Source organism: Plodia interpunctella, chromosome 1 (assembly GCF_027563975.2).
Source record: "Plodia interpunctella isolate USDA-ARS_2022_Savannah chromosome 1, ilPloInte3.2, whole genome shotgun sequence".
In the NCBI taxonomy this organism is placed as follows: domain Eukaryota; kingdom Metazoa; phylum Arthropoda; class Insecta; order Lepidoptera; family Pyralidae; genus Plodia; species Plodia interpunctella.
The window spans coordinates 15,330-38,074 of record NC_071294.1 but is presented as its reverse complement, the minus strand read 5'-3'; the positions used below and the strand labels follow the sequence as shown (position 1 = coordinate 38,074).

Here is a 22,745-nt window from a genome sequence, read left to right as displayed (position 1 = left end):
TGGCTGTGAGTACAAAAATATTGATGAGTTTAGTTAATATGATTGAAGTTCCAGAATTAGTGCCATCAATCAAACTCTTCATCTTTTACAGAAAAAAAATGCAAGTACTGGCCTCTTTAAGTGAATTCTAGATGAACTGGTGAATATTCTTATCGGCGCCGTCACGACACTTACAGTTGTGTTTCATCCACACGTTTTATAAGTTCTTTAAGTTATGATTTAAGACTGTATCTTCAAATTGTAATTATAAAAATTTCAAACTGTCATGTAACATAAAATAAACAAACGTTTAGAGAATTAAGTTCAATACAACACAATGGTATACAATTACGGGAACAAATTTCGCTGAGACGGAGCGCGCGAGGGCTCGTAGACGCACGCTGCGCCGTAGCATTTCGTAGCGTCTTGAGCTACGAGGCACTACAAATTCGATTGTTTGAAAATTCCAGAAATACGAAGGCAATCGTATGGGATACGTAATGTCTTCATCTTCCATGTTGCTTGAATCGTTCGAGTTTCAATGTGAATCAATACCGAGTGGTGGAGAATAGTGCTTTTTAAATTTTTTCAATTATTATTTACGTTTAGCGGTCCCCTCCCCGCCCCTGGCCAACCGGCTGGATCTTAAATATAGGTTTATCTATTTTATCTAGAGCATACATATTTTTTACAATGTTCTTGTGATCTATTGTACTCGTATGAAGCGTGTCACACATTACGAGTCGCGCGTCTCCCAGTCATTTGTCAGCCGCAAATTGACGGGCCGTAATGGATGCGGCTCGGTTTTAATTAACAACAACTTCTAACTCCGAATTATGTTTGGTGCCGCGAGCATATACCTTTATGCTAATGGTTTGAGTAGATTTAGAAAGCCATGTTTTGATAAATTAACAATTAAATGTAGGTAATAACCTAATCTTAAAACTGCAATTTAATAGTTTATTGTTTACGTTGTTATACTAAGCTTATATTATATGTTATGCTTATATTAGTTTAACATGAGTAAATTTACAAAACTACAGAACTTAAACCAAAGCATCGTGTTTTTTTTTTCAATTCATGCTGTGAAGTTACATTAATTTCCACAAACTTTAATTAAAATTCAAAAACTTTCTGTTCAGTTCTTTCTCCTAACATTTAACAACTTCTGAGAGAGAGTATATACTCTTAGGTGTGGTCCATAGCTGATGCGGTCCGTGGCTCGGAGCAGCCGCGACTCACGAACATCAGCGACTGTGGAGGTATATTATTCTATTGTAAAAAATAATAAAAGTAGATCCATATAAATATGTTCTACTTACTCCTATAAATATTGTATCGAAATTCAAATTGGTTACCTGAGGATAGACACAATTCCTATTATCATTCGGTGCTGCATCCGGAATACCGCCTCTAAAACGTTCGGCACCGAATGCTAATAAAATGGGATTGTGCAACTGGTTACCTGAGTGCATAATTCAGTTACCCCGGTCGACGTCCGTACGAGCAACACGTCGCGCGACCGGTCGCCCGATCGATCCACCCGATCGGTCCACAGGTTGCCGATTACTGTTTTATTTGAACAGCAATCTGTTTTTCACTATTTTGCTTCCTTTTGATGGTGGATTCTGTGTCAATATCCTGACCAAAGAAAGGATAGAGAAACAACAAAAACCTAATTATTCATGTGGGAGTTCCATTTAGCGGGCCACTTGATGGAACTCCCGTATAGAATAAGGAAACTATACGAACTGAACTGTAAGGAAAGCGTTGAAAAGTGAATTTGTAACAAGTCATTTCATTTACTTATAAAACTAATTGATTAGATTCAGATTGTAATAATTTTCACGTAGCTTTTATATTTAAAAAAAAAACCACTCCCGCGGGAAGTCGACGCGAGCGAAGCCGCAAGTAAAAGCTAGTAAATGAATAGTTTTACAAAAACGTATATTAGCGATCCATTGAGATGACAAATGTAAATTCCAACAAAAAATACATTTGAATACTTTTGGGAAGGTGCCTCTACATCTACATACAAAGGCTTCTTACTGCAATGAAAAATCATTGCCATTTGAAAATTTTTAGGGTTCTATACCCATAGGGTAAAACGAGTCCCTATTGCTATCTCCGTTGTCCATCGTCTGTCTGTCTGTCCTTATGTCACCACTAAACCTTATGAACCGTCATACTGAGACCATTAAAATTTTCACAGAGGATGTATTTCTGTTACCGCTATATCACAAACAAAAAAAACCCTAGGGATCCTATATAATAAACGTTTTGTCTTTTGCCGTTTTTATAAATAGTGTTAGGAACCCCTCGTGCGCAAGCCTGGCTGGTACTAGGCCGGTTTTGTTTTTATTAAGTCGAGAGCAAATAAAGTTGCATAATATGAACTTTATGTCATATTGTATTCAAATTGAAAATATTTGAACTCACCCGGGGCGGGGGGCGCGCGCTGTTGACGTTCTGTTCCAGTGACATCAGACGCCCGCTTGAAGGCTCGCCCGCTCGTTGCGCTGCGTGGACGCGATGACAGCCACCAATTTTACTAGTGGATTTTAACATTAGTTTTATTTTTATTTAAATTATTTGCGTGAATTAGTGGCCAAAGTTCGTTTTCGGATTTTCTGTGATAATATGATGGCTATTGATACTTACTTCTCTGATACTATTCTAGAATTTTCCAAGCTTTTTATAATAATTGCATTATTATATTATGCAGTTACGAAGTTAACATGAAAGCATAAAGTGGCATTAACAAGGAGCTCATTTAATAAAAGCTCAGTATCCTAGTGGAGCAGTTAGAGCAGAGCAAGTCTTCACAAAGTAGGCTCGCGACGGGAAATGAAAGTAATTCGCGGCCGAGATGAAAATAGTAAATACGAGGTTGTGGAGGGGTTAGTGCCGGGGCGGGGGGCGGATGGGGGGGGGGAGGTATATCGCATTAAGAGCTCTAAGCGGATTTAAGTGCGGCGAGTCTGATTTTAATTTCGTCTCTAGCGCTCATTCATTATGAGCGGGGCTTGAATGACGCACCGGCCTGGATCCTGGTCTCTTGAGCTTTGATAAAATAAAGAGTTATATTATTACCGCAGTTCCACCCTTAGTAGCGACCTCTGGTCATTAACTATGTATATTTCAAATTTGTTAAAAATCGACTTAGCGGTGTTAGCATGACAGACAGACTTTCATTCATAATATTAGTATGAACTTTAAATTACTCAGATCAATTAATTTAATCCTTCAGTTTCTAAATAAAATTGTACAAATTTACAGTAAATAAAAAATAAAATTTAAATTACAGTAAATATATTATCTATCACAGTTTTTATGTATTAAATGCTTATGTGGATACAACCTCGCAAAGTTCAGAACACAAAATATCGTGAAATTGGCTAATCATTAGCCATGTTTAATATTCGATGGGGTCGAAGAGCTTGCCCTAACGTGTCAATGTTTTAGCAGCAGCGATTCTCGCTGCGACAGCATCAGGAGACACAGCTTTTAATAATTCGAGCCCTTCGCACCGACTTCGATTGTCATTTATTTGACCTCATTTCCCTATATTTCTCTGTTATTGTAAAGTCACGCACTGCACTAACCAACATAACTTGCTATTACGCATTTGGCATATTTTATATATGTTTATTAAGTTCATTTTAGTCAAGTATCTAGTCAAACATGATTGACTAAAATGAACTTAATAAACATAAAATATTGTAAATGTTGTAATTATCATTGAAATTTCAAGACAAAAAATTTGCTATTTGTACAATTTGATAACTTCCCAAGACACTTTTTTGGTCCAGGAGTGCACATACATCTTGCATCTTTGCTTACGTCAATCACAGGCTCTCGACAAATCTGAGCTCGTGACAACCACAGCTGCGTGACACGAGGGCAAATAAGGCAATATAAGAAAGCGGGCAAATTATAAATAACGATCTTTTGCCCGCGGCTTCGCCCGCGTAATTTTCCCACGGGAACAGTTACTTTTCCGGGATGAAAGATATCCTTAAAACCTTGCACTTCGCTCTAGCGCAGTGCGTAATGCAAACCTGTTTTCTCTGACTAAAGATATTGATAAAACTCTTAATTATTTCCCAACATTTCGGCGGCTACCAGCGATGCCGACCATGAATATTAAACGCCTCGGAAATTAACAAGTTTTTGTAAGTTTCTCCCGAATCATTGTTTCCATCCATTAGCCCGAAGCCGAATAAAAGTCAAGTCTGAATTATTGATGTTGCTCGATTGAATCTGATAAACAAAGCGAAACGGTTTCCAAGAAAGAAAATGTAGTCAAAACAACTTTGCTGCCTTGTTCATGTATAAAGTGATTAAAATATTTCTTATACATTTGTGTGTACAATATCTTTTGTGATGAAGCGCAACGCATCTGTTTGGATTGAGTTCGTTTCTGTGTTTGTTTCTATGAGGTACCATCGAAACTGTCTTTCGTCAACATTGATTTCATGTGTTTGTAAAATTTTCTCAATCTCAGAAGGTTAACCAGGAGACCCTTCTTAATCCAGTTAGTCGTAATCCTCTTGATGTTATGTTTGCGGCCCTAATCAAGCCAGCGATATCAGCCCATCTCAATTAGTCTGTTTGTTTACCATCTCTTAGAGTAATTATGCTATAGCATCCCTGTAACGCGATTACGAGGGCTGCCAGAAACTTGACAGAAGTTGTGTGCTGCCCGAGCCCGCATGACGCGTAGGTACATATTACCCTTATTTGATAGATTATTTGTAATTACAGAATTTGATGTATCTACACCATCTTTGATTTAAAACATTAATCATACATTTCACATTTTTGACCTTTCGCCTACCATAAACTATTTTAGATTATTTAGATTCGATTATTTTTCTCTTTTTAAATTTTTGATTAAGTACCCTAAAAAGTACACTATGGATCTATATACAATTAACCATCTACCTGTCTGCAACCGATACTATGGATAAGAGATAAAAACTTAATACAAGTAGGGAGAGTGTAAATTTAACACTGTGATAGTATCTAAATACCGCAGAATTGGCCCATCGAGCTGGCAGCAATAATTAAAGGTGGCTCTTATATTTAACCGAGCCCCCGCGAGCTCCCGATCGGTCGATCGCGACCCCGGTCACGCCGCCGAGCGATCGTAACGACCAGAGGTTTAATTAAAAGAACACAAAGAAGATTGAACAGATTCGTGGAATTTATATTAGTACTTGCTTTTTGTCGTTTTGGGAGGCTATTGCGAATTAGAATAGCAATACAGCATGATATGGATACTAATATTATGAATTGGTGTCTGTCACGCTTTTACAACAAATTTTGATGAGGAATAAACTAGTAAATGACCCGAGATCAAACAAAGGCTGCCGCGCGCGGGGCTGGTGTTGCTCTACATTAAATTACAAAGCACACAATTTGTGCACAGTTCAGAACGAGATTTAAGATAGGTACAATAAAATCTTTCAATTTTTTTTAACAAAATCTATACGAAATAAAAATACGAGATCGTCCGACTTGGCTATGTGCGTGTGGTCTGAGAGCCCACTTCTTGCTTGCTATGAATCACATACCAGTATTTTTCACTTCCATCAGTATACAACAGGTCATTAAGAAGATAATGCCTAAGGGGATTTCCAATTAACTTTCTAAAATTTATTTTTTCACTACTTTCATCTTCAGTTAACATATTCCATGCTATATGCATGACATGAAACGTGAGTTTTATCTTGTTATTTTCATAGAGCCAAAAATACGTAGTAAAAACTTTTTGAAATGTCGGAATACAAATGAGATTGGAAATATTCACAGATTTAATAAGTACTCCGCGAAGTAATTACTTATTAAATTAAAAATTAGTAGATATCAATTCTATGGAAATATTCTTTGCATAGATAATAGATAAAGAAATATTAATATTAATGGTTATGTATTAACGTCCCTTGTTAGCGATTTCGTTAGGTTTACGTGATGACTTATGGTAGCAATGTTAGTTCTTCAAGCGACCGCTAGAGGCGCCACCTTCATACATATTTTTAAGTCGTAGCGTAGCGAGCCCTGTCACTATAAACCCCTGGTAGAGGTGCAGATGATAATAAATGCAAGCTTGTTTGAGATCCGCGGAAAAATGAGAGTTTAAAAACAACAGACAGTAACTTTTTATGTAACTCTAATCCCACGCCGTCAGACTGGGTCGGGCCGGGGCTGCTGCATCATTATTCAATACGCGATCTCTTTGATATAAATATATTACTCCACTCCAATTCTTCAGCATATGCTTAAAACGATCAAACAACAATCAAGGTTTATTTTTTTCTCAACATAGTCTTTCAGCGCACGTGTCTCCACATCTCGACACCGATTCAGTCTCATGTAACGGCAGTTACATATAAACACTTTATTTTCATACAATAGGAATGACAGGGTAATATTTCATTTTCCTTAGAGGGCGTCACGTGGATGGTCACATGAGCTTAAAGTTTGCTGTCCACTAGCTACCAAGTAAAAATAGAATATACATATATATTTTTTTATTAAAATTTTATTATTGGCGCAATATTTTATTGTCGTCTTGCTACGAGAAATATTCTGTGGTATTTATGAACAATCAATTCACCCTTTATTTGATTAGGATATATGCAGAATTCACTGATTCCTTTGATTAGAGTACATTTATGTAATATGCATGAATTTAATCAGGCATAACAAGAATTTCACATACAAAGTTTGAAAACAGAGAGACAAACTCGCTTATTTGCATTACCTGGTCAAGTTTTGATCTTCATGTGTTAGCTAAGGCGTAGCCCTAATCATAGTACGATTCGGCCTAAATTTCATAAGATTTAAAAATAAATTTGTAAATCCAGGTGCAGATGTGACGCCATCCGTCTTGTCCGCGGATCTAATCTGTTCTATATATCTGCGCCGCTCATTGCCATAAATTTACGCGGATTCTGTGGTGATATCTCCTGAACGGATTGAGAGTGCGTATATCTTATCTTTTTAACACACCAGCTGCGCTCGTGGGGATTCCAGAATAATATCATTTTAATAAAATTTTACGGGATGAGAGAGATATTTTAGTGTAGGCAATAAATGTTTAATTTGTTTAAAGGTGTTTTTGCGATGTCAGTTCTCAGAGTTCAATATAATAAAACTTATCAATACTAATAACAGTTTAAATCGTGGCTACAAACTATTTATAGCATATGGTGCATTTTCAACTTTATTTACTTTTTAATGTGAATTGCATTCAGTACCACCGCCACTTTTGTTTCAGACTAGTTTGGTTTGGGCACAAAAAGTCGGTCAAAATAGAGAGATATTATTACCTAATGAGGTAAGTACTAAGGCCCTTTTAAGCCCGCCTATAATGTATCTGATAGCCCATGTAACGTATGGCACTGATACGAGTAGAGTTGATAATTGAGTTCCAGCTTTTAAGTATCTTGAGTTGATTGACGTAAAAATATTGTCATTTCATTTTATCTCCACCTATTACTGTCATGTAACTTCGATTCGCTGTTCATATTCCTCGCAGAAACTAAACCTGAGTTAGTACGTAGTGCCTAGTCAAGTGCACAGACATGCTCGGTAATTACTGTCTCCGGAATTCGTCGTCAGGCGTCAGGGATCGACTCGGAACACATTTATAGTTGTTACCAACTTGACGGGAACTGTTAATAACTGCAAATTATCTTATATTTTTTCAGTATAATATAATTGAAAGTATTGTAAAATTTCATATTCGGAATATGAGTGTTTCTTTGTTATAGAATATCAGAATGTCATCCACATAGTCTTGAGAGTGGAGACAGCGTTCAGGATTGTGTTCAGCTAACTAGTAACTTCATTCGTTGTATTTGTTGTACTTTATCCATCCATTTACCTGCTGATTTAGAACTAAAAGCAATAAACATAAACAATTCAACAGTTGCCGCCGCTCCCTGTCCAGCACTTGCACGTTGTCAGAGTCGCGGCCCGCGGCGCGTGGCGTGTTATCCCCGCATTCATTTAGCTCGCCCCTCGCTCGCGTCGCCCGGGGCAGTGTTTGTTCCACAAGCGCCGCGCCGCTGCACAACTACAGCCAAATGAGAAAACTTGTGACAAAACTAATGTTATTATGACATGTTGTGACGGGAAGCTGCAGCGTTTCAGTGGTTTGAATTAAACTTGTTCAAACTGCTCGAATTCCCATTTTCCTTACTTTCATAAACCTTGTCCTCATACAGCAATATTGGTTTAGGCTTCTTAAAAAAATATATTGATCGAATTGCCAACTCGTCAGATGAGCTCATAACTTGCAAATATAAAATCTATGTAGGTAGTATATTCATGGGGGTAAAGTTATGATGTTAAGAGTCGTTAACAAATAATTCGCTTTCCATTTTCAGTAAAAAGTTAGAATAGAAATGAGAAAGTTAGCGTAAATTCATTACTCAGCCTGGAAGTTAGACGCTATAACTCGGGTGTATTATTCGGTCTCGGTTAAGGTTGGGCATTGTTTTCCTCCGCGGATGTGTTCAGAACAGAGCCATTACCGGTTCACTAAAGCAGATTGAAGTCATTCGTAAATACATATAAGTAACATGACAATATTATGTCCTTTTTGAGCAGTTTCGTATAAATATAATGGATCCATAATATACTGCTCGATATTTTAGCCCGAGTGAGCAATGTAGATACGGTATCTTGAAGTTTTCCAGAATATCCATCACATAAAAGGACATGTAATTATTGTAATGAATTATTTGTTTACAACAAAGGGCCGTCCTCCGCGGCGTCCTAACCAAATAGACAAATTGCTGCGACGCGCAAACAACCTGCAACATATGAGGTTTTCTTATCGGCTTCTGGCGGCAAATTGCGTCTGACATTTTTAGAAAATAACAGCCTTTTTAACGGATCGGGGGGAGTGATACCGGTTAGGATAGCTTATAGACATTAATTATGAAACCAAGGGTGAGTTGGACTTGCGCAATCTTGAAAACCCCCTTAAATATTTATATTACCTGCTATTTGTTTTTCGAAATACATTTCAAAAGAAAAGAAATAAAATCATTTACTGAATACATCAATGATAAGAAAAATCTCGGATTGAATGTCAAAAGAGGAAAGTAGAGAAAAGTCAACATTGGCCGGTCAGTGTACTGTAATAATATAGTGTACTGTAATAATATAGTGTACTGTAATAATATAGTGTACTGTAATAATATAAAAGTATTGGGCGCGATTTCCGTGTCGTAAAGTGCACGATGCCTACACAATTTAACAGTTATATATTTTATTTTTCTCGTAATAAGTTTCATACGACTACAAGTTCAGATGTTGTAGTGCCGGGACTCAGGACAATCTGGATTACAACTTGTGATAGCAGTTGTTGTTGAAGTACCTCCGGCACCGGGCTGCCGAGGGGCGGTGAAGTGGGAGGGGATGTGTGGACTGCTTTACAAGTTTTTTATGGTTTTGTAGATGGTGCTTAGATATTATATCGCTTTGGCGTCACATATTCTATTTGATTCTAATATTTATTTTTAATGAATACAATAACATTAACTGGACGAAGAATCTCCGTCTGCATTTCTATAATGACTGAGAAAATCACCTCTTGTCCTTTCCGAAGCCTCTGCGCGGGTTGGTATTGTACATTGAGAAATTGTAGATAAATGGTAGACGTGTGAGAGAATGTTGAATTGAATGAGTTTAGTAATGGAGGTAATAAAAATCCTATCAGTGGATTTAGCGTGATTAAAACAAACATCTTCACACACTCATATCCAAACTTTTGTTTTTATGAGAGGGTGTATAGAGAGAACGAGCAAATTAGGTATAATTGAACAGTTTTTAATTATAATTATGTATGTAAGAACTTACTACTTAGTTACAGATAAATTACAAGTTTATGTTTGTTGTGTCGTTAATTTACGCCTAAAGCGATCGAGAGAGCCGCATAAAATAATTTAGATAACACGCGCGCGCGACGTGTTCACAAACCTCATTCGCGTGTTAGAAGTTGGTGCTTTAATTAAAGGCGGGTTGACATCCATTACGATCAGTCAATTTGCGGCTAACAAATGACCGAGATGGCTTGTGATTTCAAAACTTTTATTGCCTTTTATAAAGCAAATGATTTCAAGAAGAAAGTTCCACAATTGATGAGCTCCAAAGTTTAGAGTATGTTGGCAAATCAACTTGAAAGCTCTGATGCATGGCCCACAACAAATCTAGCCAACCTTATTATAATCTAGAGATTAAACTAACCCTTCTTATTAACCACCGTCTGACAGTCGACTTGGATATTTTTTGTAAATTTTTAATATTAATGCTGAAATTTACATTCGATGCCATAAACTGGTCTTGTGACCGCCTAGAAAACTGACAGATTTGTTTATAAATCAAAGTAAATATGATATCTGCATAGTATAGGTTCTGTAACTCAGGTGGACAAAGGTATTGGGACTCAATTTTTCGGCTTGACAGAGCTGCAAGAATTCGATGACTATTATTCTAGTGAAGAGCAGTGGTTGCTAATTAACAGTTCGGTATACTTATCCCTGGAAGAATAGTCATACAAGTTCTGCTTGTTATTTCTATCGAACAGTATTTACACTGTTTCAACGAATGCGCACTTCACTGTGAAAACAAAACTGTTATCAAGTTAAGAAAACTTAAGTTTACTAATTCACGGGGTACCTTTTGTCCGCGACGAAGTTTAAACTAACCCGTATTTCCCCGCTTGGAGTTGTAATAAAGTGGTGAGTGGATTAAGGCGGGCAGTCGTGTCGCAGCAAGCGCCGCGCCGCGCTGCGCCCCGCCCCGGGCTCCTCCAGTGGACAATTTACTTCGTATCGACTATTAGAACAAGTCTATGATTTAGTAGCTTCATTTATATGGCACAAGGAAAATATCCAACTCATAATTATCAACCATAGAGATATAAGAACATGTTCTTATATCTGTGTTATTAACGCATATTTGACGATCACCAAAAACAGAAAAAATATTAAAATTTGAATTATTAAAAAATTAAAAAAAATATTAAATATACACATTGTAGCGGGACTTCTTACTACTTTAGCAGAAAATATTTTCCAAAATATTGGAATAATCACAAAAACTTTTTTACAAACCTCCATAATATAATTTTCAAAGAGCTAAAATAATTTTCATCCCATAGTTACATGTATGGAGTACCATTAACAATTTTATTTTTCAAAATCATACTCCACGATTTTGTAGCGGTTCATTGAGTACACCTGCATATGTAATGACTACCTTTATGAGTATTCAATAATAAAATGACTGTGACATATGGACAGACGGACATGACAAAGTTACGTTTTTTCCATTTGGCTACGAAACCCTAAAATGATTATCTATTTTAGTACTTTTGCGGTATTCAAGTACCTATTTTTCATATTTTACTTTTTTTTATATATTTAATTTACCTGTCACAATAAAAATAACTGATTTATACATCTTATTCTCATTTCATCATTTTAAAAAATCCTTCTAATTATATGTATAGTTATTTAAGAGGAAAAATCTTCTCACTCCCCGACAGTACAATCACAGTAAATACAATATAATAATGATAAAGAGCATCCGTCACATTGTCGCGGCGGAAATAAAAGAAGGCCGCTATATGACGGGCGGAAATTACGTCCGCGATCTTGCGGAGTCACGCGGCCGCTCGTCCGTCATCGCGTCAGCGCCCGTTGCTCGTTAGGGTAAGCTCGTGTTCTCAGATAAACACACTTTTTGTCTTATGAATTTCATTTTCATAACTTGTTACCAAATGACTGCCCTGCTAAAAATATCTTGTGAACTTTTTATCTTATATGCTTGGTGCCTAATATGACTACTTATTGTACTCCTATACGCAAACAATCATTGTAGAAAATTTGTAGATTTTGGAAAAAGGTCAGTGCACTGCGACTGCTAGATTAGTTTACTTTAGTTATTTTCATAGCTTAATGTCCTATGGGATACTACTTTGGGGGAGTGCTAGCACCATTAACACTATTTTCATTTTACAAAAAAGAGCAATACGTGCTATATATGGTTTGAGGAGAAGGGATTCCCTTAGAGATTTTTTAAAAGATATTAATATTTTAACTTTACCCTCTCAATACATATTTGACAACATTATGCATGTCCGGAAATATTTAAACTTATTTAAAAAAGTTGGTGATTACACTGATAGAGCCTTACGTAATAAAGATAAATTGTCTGTCCCCAGGCATCGGTTGGCCAAAGTTAGAACGTCTTTTGTTGGGAACTGTATCCGTTTTTATAACAAATTGCCTAAATGGATTCTTGATTTGCCGGACAAAAAATGTAGAAATTATATAAAAGAAGTACTTTGTAAAAAGGCATATTACAAGTCTGACGATTATGTGGATGACAATGTTTGGCCCAAGCGTGGTGCAGTATCCTCATAACATATGTAATTGGTTTATGATTTTATTACGTACGTGTTGTACATTTAGCTTTATATATATAATAGGAAATTCAACTTTTATTTTATTTATTCATTCAAATTTTGACATTTTTAATTATGATGTAAATTCGTATATATGTATATATATGTATATATATTTTGCGCCGCTTCTTCTTCACCTGCGCTTTGGAAGCCGGCAGTAGACTTAGTTTAAGTAATTTTTGACGTCAATAAGTGATGTATATCATCCTAAATTGAATAAAGAATTTTGAATTTGAATTTGCAATTGCTTCAAATAACAGCTTGTTCGTGTGGCAGTCCGGCGCCGGAGCTGGCGGCACGCACACACCTGCTGGATAAATATTGTCGGTGCGTGGCGATAGGTAGCAGAAAAGCCAGAGATTCTGATTTTAAACTGTCCTGCTAAGCATCTTCTCTCGATAAGAAATATGGCATTTTATTGCTAACACTGGTGTCAGCTGTACATGAGAATGTAAACAATATATAACTCAATGTAGAGAAATTGCAACTTTTCTTGCAATTTTCCGTGAATTTTCCATAATTTGCCTGTTATCTTAGTGTGTTGACTAATCGAGCGATGTGTCAACTCGTCGCGCGACAAAATTATTCGCATCCGCGCCGTCCTCATTATACCAAGAGAACGTCTTCTTTTGTACTCTTATTTATTTCTCTTTTCAAAATGCGCGCTACAATGGCGCATTGTGACGGCCGGACGCAATCAGCCGCCTCGACTCTACCCGCAACGTTCTTCTGAAAATCTTCATATTTTGCATTCATTGCTGCCTTGCTACAAATCGTTTATATATTTATTTTACCTGACAGTGCAATGGAAAGAAAATATAGCGGTGTAAGCGTAGTATTTCAGCAAATGAAAAAGCGATGCGTTGCTGTTTATTGTTTTGGGAGCAACAATTTAAGTTTTATGCCTATATTCGTTCTGTGTGAACTGAAGCATCGCTAGCGAGGCCTGCGGCGCTCATTAAACCGCGACGCAGGCTCGGGGCAGACGCACAAAACTGCATTCTTATAATGAACCTCGTCTAAAGACTTGCATGGTTTTAATGAGAGACAGGAACGAACTAAATTGAAATAACGCTGCTTTATTACAAGTGCTTCTCTGCCTTAAACTATTATTTCTACAGGTCTTATATTAATTATCTTTTGTTCTCAAAAAATTCAAATGTCAAATGGTAAACGGTGAAATACTTCAATGGGACTGGAATTCAGGGTGCGATAGGTTTGCTCCGATCCCTCAATATAGGTTTACAAGCTGCAAGCCCACGTTGCAACCTTCAATTTATCATATGTTAGGATTCATGACACCCGTTATCTCTGCCATGAATTAAATTAGGCCATAGCTCCGAATCGGGTTTTGGGGATGGACTGGCAAAACAGCGTGACCCTCATTAGGCAGATAACGTGGTTCCTCTCGCGGCTGTCATATCAATATTTACGATGGGAAAAAATGTGGGCTAATTGATCTATTAATATCATACTTTCCATTCTTACAAGAATCTTAGATTTTTTGTCGAGTTGAAATCTTAGAAATTCTACATACTTGTAATAAGTATATATGTATAATACGAAATCTTGGTTGCGAAGTGTTTGTAAGGATATTTTATTACTCAATTACGAATACTCTACTGGACGGATTTCGAAGAAACTTGGCAGTCGGATAACAATAACTTGGAGTCGCACCTACGTTATCCCAAATACCTACGGTCCCAAAATTCCCACGGAAGTAAAGCCCCGGGAACATGCAACAATATATGTATAGAAATAATTACATTCAAGTTACATAAAAGTGCTCGAAATAAGCTTACCATGGGAAAAAGGATTTTATTTAGGTAACTGTTGACGAAAATCTGAGAAAAAAAAATTCAATAACTTGCATATCAACATTATTGTTATCTCCTGACAATTTTAGTTTTGTAATAAATGAATGAAGCATTATTTTAAGTGATACAGTTGGCCATGAGATAAAAGCCTCAACTTTGTTTCGAACTTAACTATTTGAGACTTCCGCGTCAGGACCATCGACGAAAACGATGGCTTGGGAATCTATCTGCTTACAGTGTTTCATTGTCAGCCACAAGCAGTGGGTGGAGGTGGTTTCGGATGCCAGTGGGGCTTACAGGGAGGCGGTGGCTCTGGAGGACAGAGGACTTTGGGAGGAGGGGGAGGCGTGGGTGGCACGCATGTACAGCCTGGTGGATGAACCACTTGGGGCGCGGGACGAGGGAATTCGGGTGCTGACGTTGGTGTAGATGAATCTGGCACTGGTAACGCATTTAGATGTTTCGAAGGTATTGCAGGGTCTGTTCCAGGAACAGGTTGAGGCAAAGGTTTCATTAGAGAAGACGAGGGTGGCATCGGCTCCGCTGCGGGCTCATGCGGCATCGGCTCCGCTGCGGGCTCATGCGGCAGCGGCTTGGCGAGCGAGGACGGCTGCGGCAGCGGCACGTCCGGGTCTAGGCTGCGGATGGCGGCCAGGAGGAGGTCGATTTCTTTCTGCTGGATCTCCAGCTCTATTTTCAGCTCCTCCAGAGACATATTTATTGCCACCCAGCGGGATTTTTTATCCAATTTCTGTTAAACAAGTAAGTATTTTTTTCAAACCCATGACATATGATAAGTAAATAAATTAACGTTCACAACTGATCGCAAACATACAACATTAACTACAATATGCATGTACTTAGTACAATACTGTAGAATTATACATTGTGTTCACGATGATCCCACAGTCTTTCTCTCTCATCTTCGCGCATTCCCGTTTGCATCCGGAGCTATGACACCGCAAAGCTGGTCAGCGTAAAAAATAAACCTTACAATTTTTACGATTCGCAGTGATTCTCACAATGCCCACACATAACAGAAGCTTTACATTCGCGATAAGGTGCCGTGTCGCGTGTTCCTCTTCCGTAACTGTATGTCACAGACAGATGTATACATTTTCTTCCACCGCACTAATCAGTAAATTATTACTCATTGACATAATGGATAAATATAGTAACAGTCTACATGCTTTAGCACCAGTTCGTATACGGCAACGTATCATAACTAACTCAGTGCTACGGCTTTTCTTACAATTGGCAGTAGGGAGCATGAATCACTCTGACACTGTAAGACCGCGGCGTTATGAAGGTAATATTTATGGTAAAACCTTCAAAGTAATATTTTGATGTCTGTGGGTAAAACAATAAACATTTTGACGTCCATATTGGATAAGTATATAACAATTAAATTCTTATGACCCTAAAATCTAATTTTCATTTACTGTGGTACATTAAAACATATATTTGTGCGAAATACCTACATCATATCAAACAAGTTCTTCTGAACAAATACCTTGGCTTCTTGCTTCATCGCCTGGCGGTTCACTTCGAATATGACGATCAAGGCGCCGAGAGTAAATATGATGATCTCCCCTGAAAAATAATCAACACAATGGAATTTAATTTGAATAAAATATTTTTTCAAAGAAATTTAATCGATCTTTACATACATTTTATGTAACCTAACCTAACTAATCAAATACATTTATTGTGTTATGGTATACTAACTCAACTATATTATAATATACATAGATATATATCTAAGACCCAGGTCAGTTTGACCTTGTCCTTGACCTGATCGGGGATTGTACCCAGGGCCTCCAATCCTCCTGGTAACTGTCTAAATAACAATTATCCTGGTTGGAAATTATCAAGAACGTTATAGAAGTTTAAAGTTTTAAAAATTAAAATTAGTTGACCAAGTAGATCGGTGCCGATGTCGATGGCCTCCCGGTCGGAGACGACGACGGGCGCGCGCGGCCCCGTCAGCTGCAGCGTCCACATCTTGAAGCGCAGCTCGCCCGCGCGGTACCAGCGCCCGACGCGCGCGCACACCGCCTGCCCGAACCGCGGGTGATCGCGAGCGTACGTCTGGACACAGCACACAATATCACATCACACTATCTGATAAGGTTGTGTCTTGTACGAGTTCGACACAAGTTGTCTCTACCATCAGTTCCAAAAAGAGAATTATTTCATTTATTAATTTTCATTGAATTAGATGTGACTGTGGTATATGTGACTTAATTACATTGATACCAACTTACATAGATGCACCTTGTCAGACATTGCAAGGGCAATTGCAATCGAAAGGGAGATAGACAAATATTCACGCGAGGTATTCTAGGACGGAGTAGCGCGGATGATGTATTAGATGATCTTTTAATAACTTATAAAAAGTTTTATTAATTCGTTTTCGATTTTATATTATTGGACAACTTTTTCACTAGTTTTAAGATCGCTGTCATTACACTAATTCAAATTCAAATTTTATAGTGCTGAGAAGTGTAGTTCCAATTTTAGTTGAGTTTTTCGATTTACATACTGATTGATTAGGATCAAGGTTTATATAGATTTATAGACTAGACAACCGAAGTGATGTCATGACATGAATCTTAAGACCTTGAGTCTATTTGCGATGGGGGAGCTCATCTGACGAGCCAGCAGCGTGGCGAACCGGAACATCGGGAATTGGTCCAGGTGCGCCATGGCAGCTCGCCACTCGCTCCGCCACACGCCCCGCTAAACGCTCCGCCGCAGGAGTTGCTGCGGGCGCGGGCTCTTGAGCTGACGCTCGCCCGCGCCCTCACGCGCTTTCAGCTATTGTTAACATATATATAATTTTGGTATTAATGCAGGTTAATTGGTAAATTTGTAAAATGATGTATCTGTCACAACAAAATTTCAATGTCATGTCCATGTCATGTCCTTATATTTTTTTAAAAGTTTTTAGTGAAAATCCAAACTAGGATATCAATTATGTATCGTAGTAATCACACTAATATTATAAAGCGGAGAGATCACAGATACAAGAACACTTCAATATAATGTTTTTATATCTGTGGTATTTGTCTACTTTGTTAAATTCAAAACTACAGACTTAAATTTGGATTAAATGTTATTTATTTTTTCGACGACCTCGGTGGCGCAGTGGTAAAGTGCTTGCCTCTGAACCGAGAGGTCCCGGGTTCGATCCCCGGTCGGGTCATGATGGAAAATGATTTTTTGATTGGATGTTTATCTATATATGTATATATTATAAAATATAGTATCGTTGAGTTAGTATCCCATAATACAAGTCTCGAACTTACTTTGGGCTAGCTCCATCTGTGTGATTTGTCCTAATATATTTATATTAATATTATATTATATTATTTATTTTAAAACGTATGTATGAAAGGACGAGAGTAGATCTTTAGGAGTAACATGAAAATAAAGTAAACATAAAGATCATGTAGTGCTACGTGATCTTTATGTTTATTTTTAGAAGCATCTCGTTATAATTATCCTGATCAAAGGGTAATTAATGTTACTCCTAAAGATCTACTCTCGTCCTTTCATACATACATTTTAACTTGCAATGTATGTATGTATGTTCGGGTGGAATCTTGCTACTCAATTTTGAAGCAGATATCTTCAACCGATTGAGCTGAAATTTTGTATACACGTTTAGTTTGGATGACAATGCACGATAAGCTGTGTGACGTCATACTAAATCCAATATGGCGGACCATCCAAGATGGCGGAATAGTTATTTTTTATGCACTTCTACAATATGGGTATCAAATGAAAGGGCTTGTTGAGAGTAACTCGAAATAAAGAAAAAAACTAAAAATAAAGCTTTTATTTAAATGCTCCAAAACGAAGAAAATAAAATTTTCCTTTAAAACTATCAACTTATAACCTCATTATACACAATTTATATGACCATAAAAGCTAGTCGCGTTTACTTGTGTAATTAAACTAGTACTTATTTAATTGAGTAAAATACTTATAGGTACTTACTTACACTAACCTCCTTACGCAAATAATTTATTTTTAAGTTTACTTTATTTTTTATTATCATAATTCTGTGGTAATCTATACTATCATTATAAATTATTATTATTATTAAAAAGTAGTTTGTACGTTTGAGGGGGTAATCTCCGAAACTACAGAACCGATTTCAAAAATTCTTTCCCCATTAGAAAGGTACATTATACAAGATTATAGGCTATATTTTATCTCAAAATTCCCATGGGAGCGAAGCCCCGGGCAACATCTAGTAGGTATAGAATAAAATTATTATTTTTTCTATCATATTATTTGACACAGCCCTCTACATGATATTGTGAGAATCATAAATTTAGAGAGGGACCCGCGCGCTTAGAATTGCTCTGAAAACTACTAAATTGCGCGGTTGGAGTAAGTGTGTCTATATTCATCTTAGTTAATATTTACTATAACAGATGGCGTTCAGAGCTTTAAACGTTTCAACGTTGACATCACCCCATGGAATTAGTACATCTCTCTTTTACTTTTATTTATTGTCTGTGGCATAGATTTAGAAGGGCCTAACGAAGGGCCCCGCGCGCGGCTACCTTATCTCTGGTCTGTGGACCCTGATGAAGATGAAGCATGGAATTAGTAGGTACTACGTTCGAAAAACGAAGTACTTACTAAATCTTTTGTTAATTTTCTTCTGTCAAGATATTTGTCTCTGTTTTTGTCAATTTTGAAATCGGAAATCAGTGCGCAATATTTTTATGTTAAAGATCTTGATTATTATTATATTAAACAATTATTTTAGGTAGTATTTCGTTATTTTATCGTTAAATAGTAACAATCATGGATCTTGTATATCAATATACAAAGAGACGATGCGACTTTGGGCGACAACCGCTGTTCTGCGAGCAGGTAGGTACTGAAAATGCCGTATATTTTTAAAAAGGTCTGTTAGGCAAGCTAGGGTTATATTTTACACATTAACTTTCGACTTCAGAATGTTTTTTCCTAATCTTTATTTTATAAATACACAGGTATAGTAGGTACTTACGTAAAAACTATAGTAATTGAACGTTAAAGTCTGAGAAGATATAAAGGATATGGTACTCAGGGTCCGGAGATGTGCGACAGCATCCCGCTTACGGCGACGGAGCACAAGCTGTACATCCTGCGGAACCCCGTGCACCAGGCCACGCAGAACACGCCCTGCTTCTCCCAGCACGACATCAACACTATCCGGTGAGCTTGATCACTGCGCAACGCAGCACAAGCTGTTTCTTGTGGAACCCTGTGCACGACAACAATATTTGAAATGTAAATGTGTGTAAATGACTACAATTAAAAATTAGAATTTACAAACTTGGTATTTGTCTACTTTGTTACAAACTTTTCGGTCAAAAGTAATTCTTTTCATATTTGTGCCAAAAATGTTTATCTTTTAATAATAAAGAAAGATTCATCCAGAGCCGAGTACTCGACGACGGGCGCTAACCACGCAGAAGGAGGTTGGCCAAAAGATGTGAACATTCTAGACCCCGAGGCCACGCAGAGGTACCGTCGCAAGATAGAGAAAGATGACAACTACATCCACTGCATCATGGCTCTGTCCCCGGTAAACACAACACGACAAAATCTCTTTAGATCCAATCTTAACAATTATTAGTTTGTAATGATAAGACTATAGCATAGATAGCCAATGCTACGCTCAACGCAAGTTCGAGTTTGTATAGTCAAACGTACTTACGGCGTCGTTGCAGGGCATGGACCACTATGTGCACCAAAATAATGCGATCGACATGTACCGGACATATTACGCGGAGATGGCGAGTGTAGCGCCGCGCGAGCGCAACAGGTGTGCCTGCGATGATATACTAGTCTGTATGTAGTAGTAGTATAATTTCATCTCATTAGAAGTAAAATTTTCATCTCATTATTATCTTCATTACATATATGTATTACTAATGCACGTGGTTTCATGCGACTTTGTTGAATTTGCTGTTACCGACCGATTATGGTAAAATCTGTACTATTCTCATTTTTTTACTAGCTGCGCCGTTTGGCTGCTACCATGCCACGGACAGACATACAGACACGTTTAGGATATTTTATGCTAATTATTCAGTAGATAAGATCCTACTAATGTTATAAATGCGAAAGTTTGTGTGTATGTATTTGTTTGTTTGTTACTCTTTCACACAAAATCTACTGGACCAACTGTTATGAAATTTGGTACACGGGTAGAATAACCCGGAATAATACATAGAGTACTTTTTACCCCGAAATTCCCACGGGAGTGAGCCCCGGGGCGCAGCTCGTAATACATATTATCATTATTTCTCATGGGGGCTGACGGAGACTATGCAATATTATTGTGAAAGAATAGTATGTGATAACGTTAGTTGCAGTGGTCATCTGTCTCCAAGAATTAAAGTTGTAGCCTAAACGAATGTGGTTGCAGCGTGCGCACCGTGAACGTGTACCGCGAGCCGTCGAAGCAGCCGGTCAGCTCCGTGTGCTGGCAGCCGGAGGGCGGCCACCGGTTCGCCGTCACCTACGTCGACGTCGACTTCAACCGCAACCCGCGCAGGGGCATCAAGGCTGCCATCTGGGATATCGAGAACGCCAACCATCCTGAGGTTTTCTGCATACGTCGTCACTGTTATATAACACCAAACTATACTGACATACACGACGAATGAAACATATTTTTGAATTGAAAGGAACAAAGCATCTATTTCAACCTGCCATCCTGCTTTACAATGTTACCAGTATTTAATAGATATTAGATTTGACTAATAAACTGCAGATGAATTTGACCCCGCCGTGCACCCTGCTGGACCTGCAGTTCAGTCCTCGCGAGATCAACGTGATGGCCGGGGGGCTGATGAACGGGCAGGTGGGGTTCTGGGACCGGCGCGTCGGCCCCAAGTACGTGGGCGTGTGTCCGCCGCACGTCGCGCACCGCGACCTCGTGCGGAACGTGCTCTTCATTAACTCCAAATCCGGCATGGAGTTCTTCTCTAGCGGCTCCGATGGAGCGTGCAAGTGGTACTAATCTACTAACTACATCTAGACGAATACACACATACATACTGTGTTCTCACAGTGAATAATCTACGAAGCTACTTGATTTCAAAGTTCTTCGCGTCCTTTTGTCATCTTCGCATGTTCCCCGTTTGGCTGTGATTTTACAACCGGCTAGCTACCACTGACATTATAATTATAATAATTTATTTTAGAAATACATCCATATATATTTAAAAATAGCAATAATCAAATAATTCAAAGTTTAATTATATTTCCACACCACAATTTACTTACACTATAGAGCACTAAGCACCACTACTCACTGAGCTCGGCTGGACATCTGTGATTGCTCGCCGAGCTTGTCTCCGAGCAATATTACCGCTGAGCTGTACCCTTTTATTGCTGCAGCACACACATACATTAACTTTGTGAAAATATGTTTTCTTTTTTTGTTATATTGTGTACCCTGTATATTTGTTTTCAATTTTACTCATTTTATATATTGTTTTGTATATGTGACAAAAATAAATGAATCATAACTAACCATAACTGAACGGATATGAGTGGTCTTATTCTAGGGCCACAACAAGTAAAATGTATGTTTTTGTGACTATTTCATAGTGTAGGCTCCTTTTTAAATATTAGTGGTATCCAAGTTGTTATTTTAAATTAGGTTTAATTTTTTCTTTTAGTTGTAGTTGAATGTAGAAATTTGTTAACTTTAATAATGGTTGATACATCCATGGTAACACTATTTTGTCCAACGTCAAAGACTATGGGGACATCAATAAGTAGGGATTGTTTTTGCACAAGATTTAGTAAAAGGCAAAGGTTCTTGTAACAATAAAAGGTCATGATAACATGCTTAAAAATATTCTTACATATACCATAAGGACAAGAGACGGGCGGAACCACCGAAACTGGGATCAACTTGGAATAAATGTATCAACGTAGGTGGGACATGCGCAACCTGGAGGACTACACGGATGAGATGATAATGGACGTGGTGAAGTCTTCGTTCGACGTGCAGAGCATGGCGACCGCGAACGGCGTCAGCTCGCTGGAGTACGAGCCCACCATCCCCACGCGCTTCATGGTCGGCACCGAGAACGGGCTCGTCATCTGCGGCAACAGGAAGGGGAAGACGCCCATGGAGAAGCTACCGGCCAAGGTGATTGATTCATCTAGCTAGCCGGATATCTAAGCCAGTACTTAGTATATAACTAATATTAGAAGCATTCTAGACGTAGTAATATGCCACTTTATACAACTCTCATTTTTAGTAAGTACTAATTTTTGCCCACAACTTCAATTCGTTGTCGTCGTCGAGTAAAAATCCGTTATCCGTGGAAATTTCAGGAAATTCCTTATTAGTGCTCCCCTACACTGTCCTAGGAATCTGCACACCAAATTTCAGCTTTCTACGCCCAGTAGTTTCGGCTGTACGT

At 38.0% G+C, this 22,745-nt stretch overlaps 2 protein-coding genes and 1 long non-coding RNA gene across 7 annotated transcripts in view; 1 reads left to right on the top strand and 2 right to left on the bottom strand.

Moving 5' to 3' along the window:
- LOC128670571 (dynein intermediate chain 3, ciliary-like) overlaps nucleotides 1–22,745 on the top strand; it is a 40,492-nt gene that overhangs the window by 15,861 nt on the left and 1,886 nt on the right. For 3 of the 4 annotated variants that reach the window (XM_053746371.1, XM_053746361.1, XM_053746352.1), the window contains 6 exons: nucleotides 19,382–19,509; nucleotides 19,735–19,882; nucleotides 20,028–20,122; nucleotides 20,729–20,906; nucleotides 21,077–21,318; nucleotides 22,252–22,468. In XM_053746371.1, coding sequence (XP_053602346.1) covers nucleotides 19,391–19,509; nucleotides 19,735–19,882; nucleotides 20,028–20,122; nucleotides 20,729–20,906; nucleotides 21,077–21,318; nucleotides 22,252–22,468 — 999 coding nt within the window. In that variant the 5' untranslated portion in view covers nucleotides 19,382–19,390. Of the gene's footprint in view, nucleotides 1–14,935; nucleotides 15,049–19,075; nucleotides 19,183–19,381; nucleotides 19,510–19,734; nucleotides 19,883–20,027; nucleotides 20,123–20,728; nucleotides 20,907–21,076; nucleotides 21,319–22,251; nucleotides 22,469–22,745 lie in introns of those variants that run through there. The other variant, XM_053746344.1, reaches the window with a different exon arrangement.
- Nucleotides 1,071–6,237, bottom strand: LOC128670602 (uncharacterized). Of its 2 annotated transcripts, XR_008404777.1 has the most exons (4): nucleotides 5,559–6,237; nucleotides 2,419–2,530; nucleotides 1,466–1,620; nucleotides 1,071–1,233 (listed from the first exon to the last, which is right to left on the bottom strand). It is a non-coding gene; the product is annotated as an uncharacterized LOC128670602 (long non-coding RNA). The 2 variants fall into 2 exon arrangements; XR_008404776.1 differs by having other exon boundaries at nucleotides 1,466–2,530.
- Nucleotides 12,575–17,194, bottom strand: LOC128670593 (putative OPA3-like protein CG13603). The gene is made up of 4 exons (XM_053746383.1): nucleotides 16,909–17,194; nucleotides 16,206–16,377; nucleotides 15,800–15,879; nucleotides 12,575–15,037 (listed from the first exon to the last, which is right to left on the bottom strand). The coding sequence occupies exons 1-4, from the start codon at nucleotides 16,993–16,995 to the stop codon at nucleotides 14,534–14,536; spliced, it is 843 nt and encodes a 280-aa protein (XP_053602358.1). The 5' UTR covers nucleotides 16,996–17,194; the 3' UTR covers nucleotides 12,575–14,533.

Bases quoted from the DNA above. Each gene is read 5' to 3' on its own strand.
- LOC128670593 (XM_053746383.1), bottom strand. From the start codon at position 16,995: ATGGCGCACCTGGACCAATTCCCGATGTTCCGGTTCGCCACGCTGCTG. The intron at 16,378-16,908 runs GTCTTAAGATTC...TGCTGTGTCCAG, and splicing joins CCATCGCAAATAGACTCAAG to ACGTACGCTCGCGATCACCC. The intron at 15,038-15,799 runs GTATTTGTTCAG...CTTGTTTAACAG, and splicing joins CGATGAAGCAAGAAGCCAAG to AAATTGGATAAAAAATCCCG.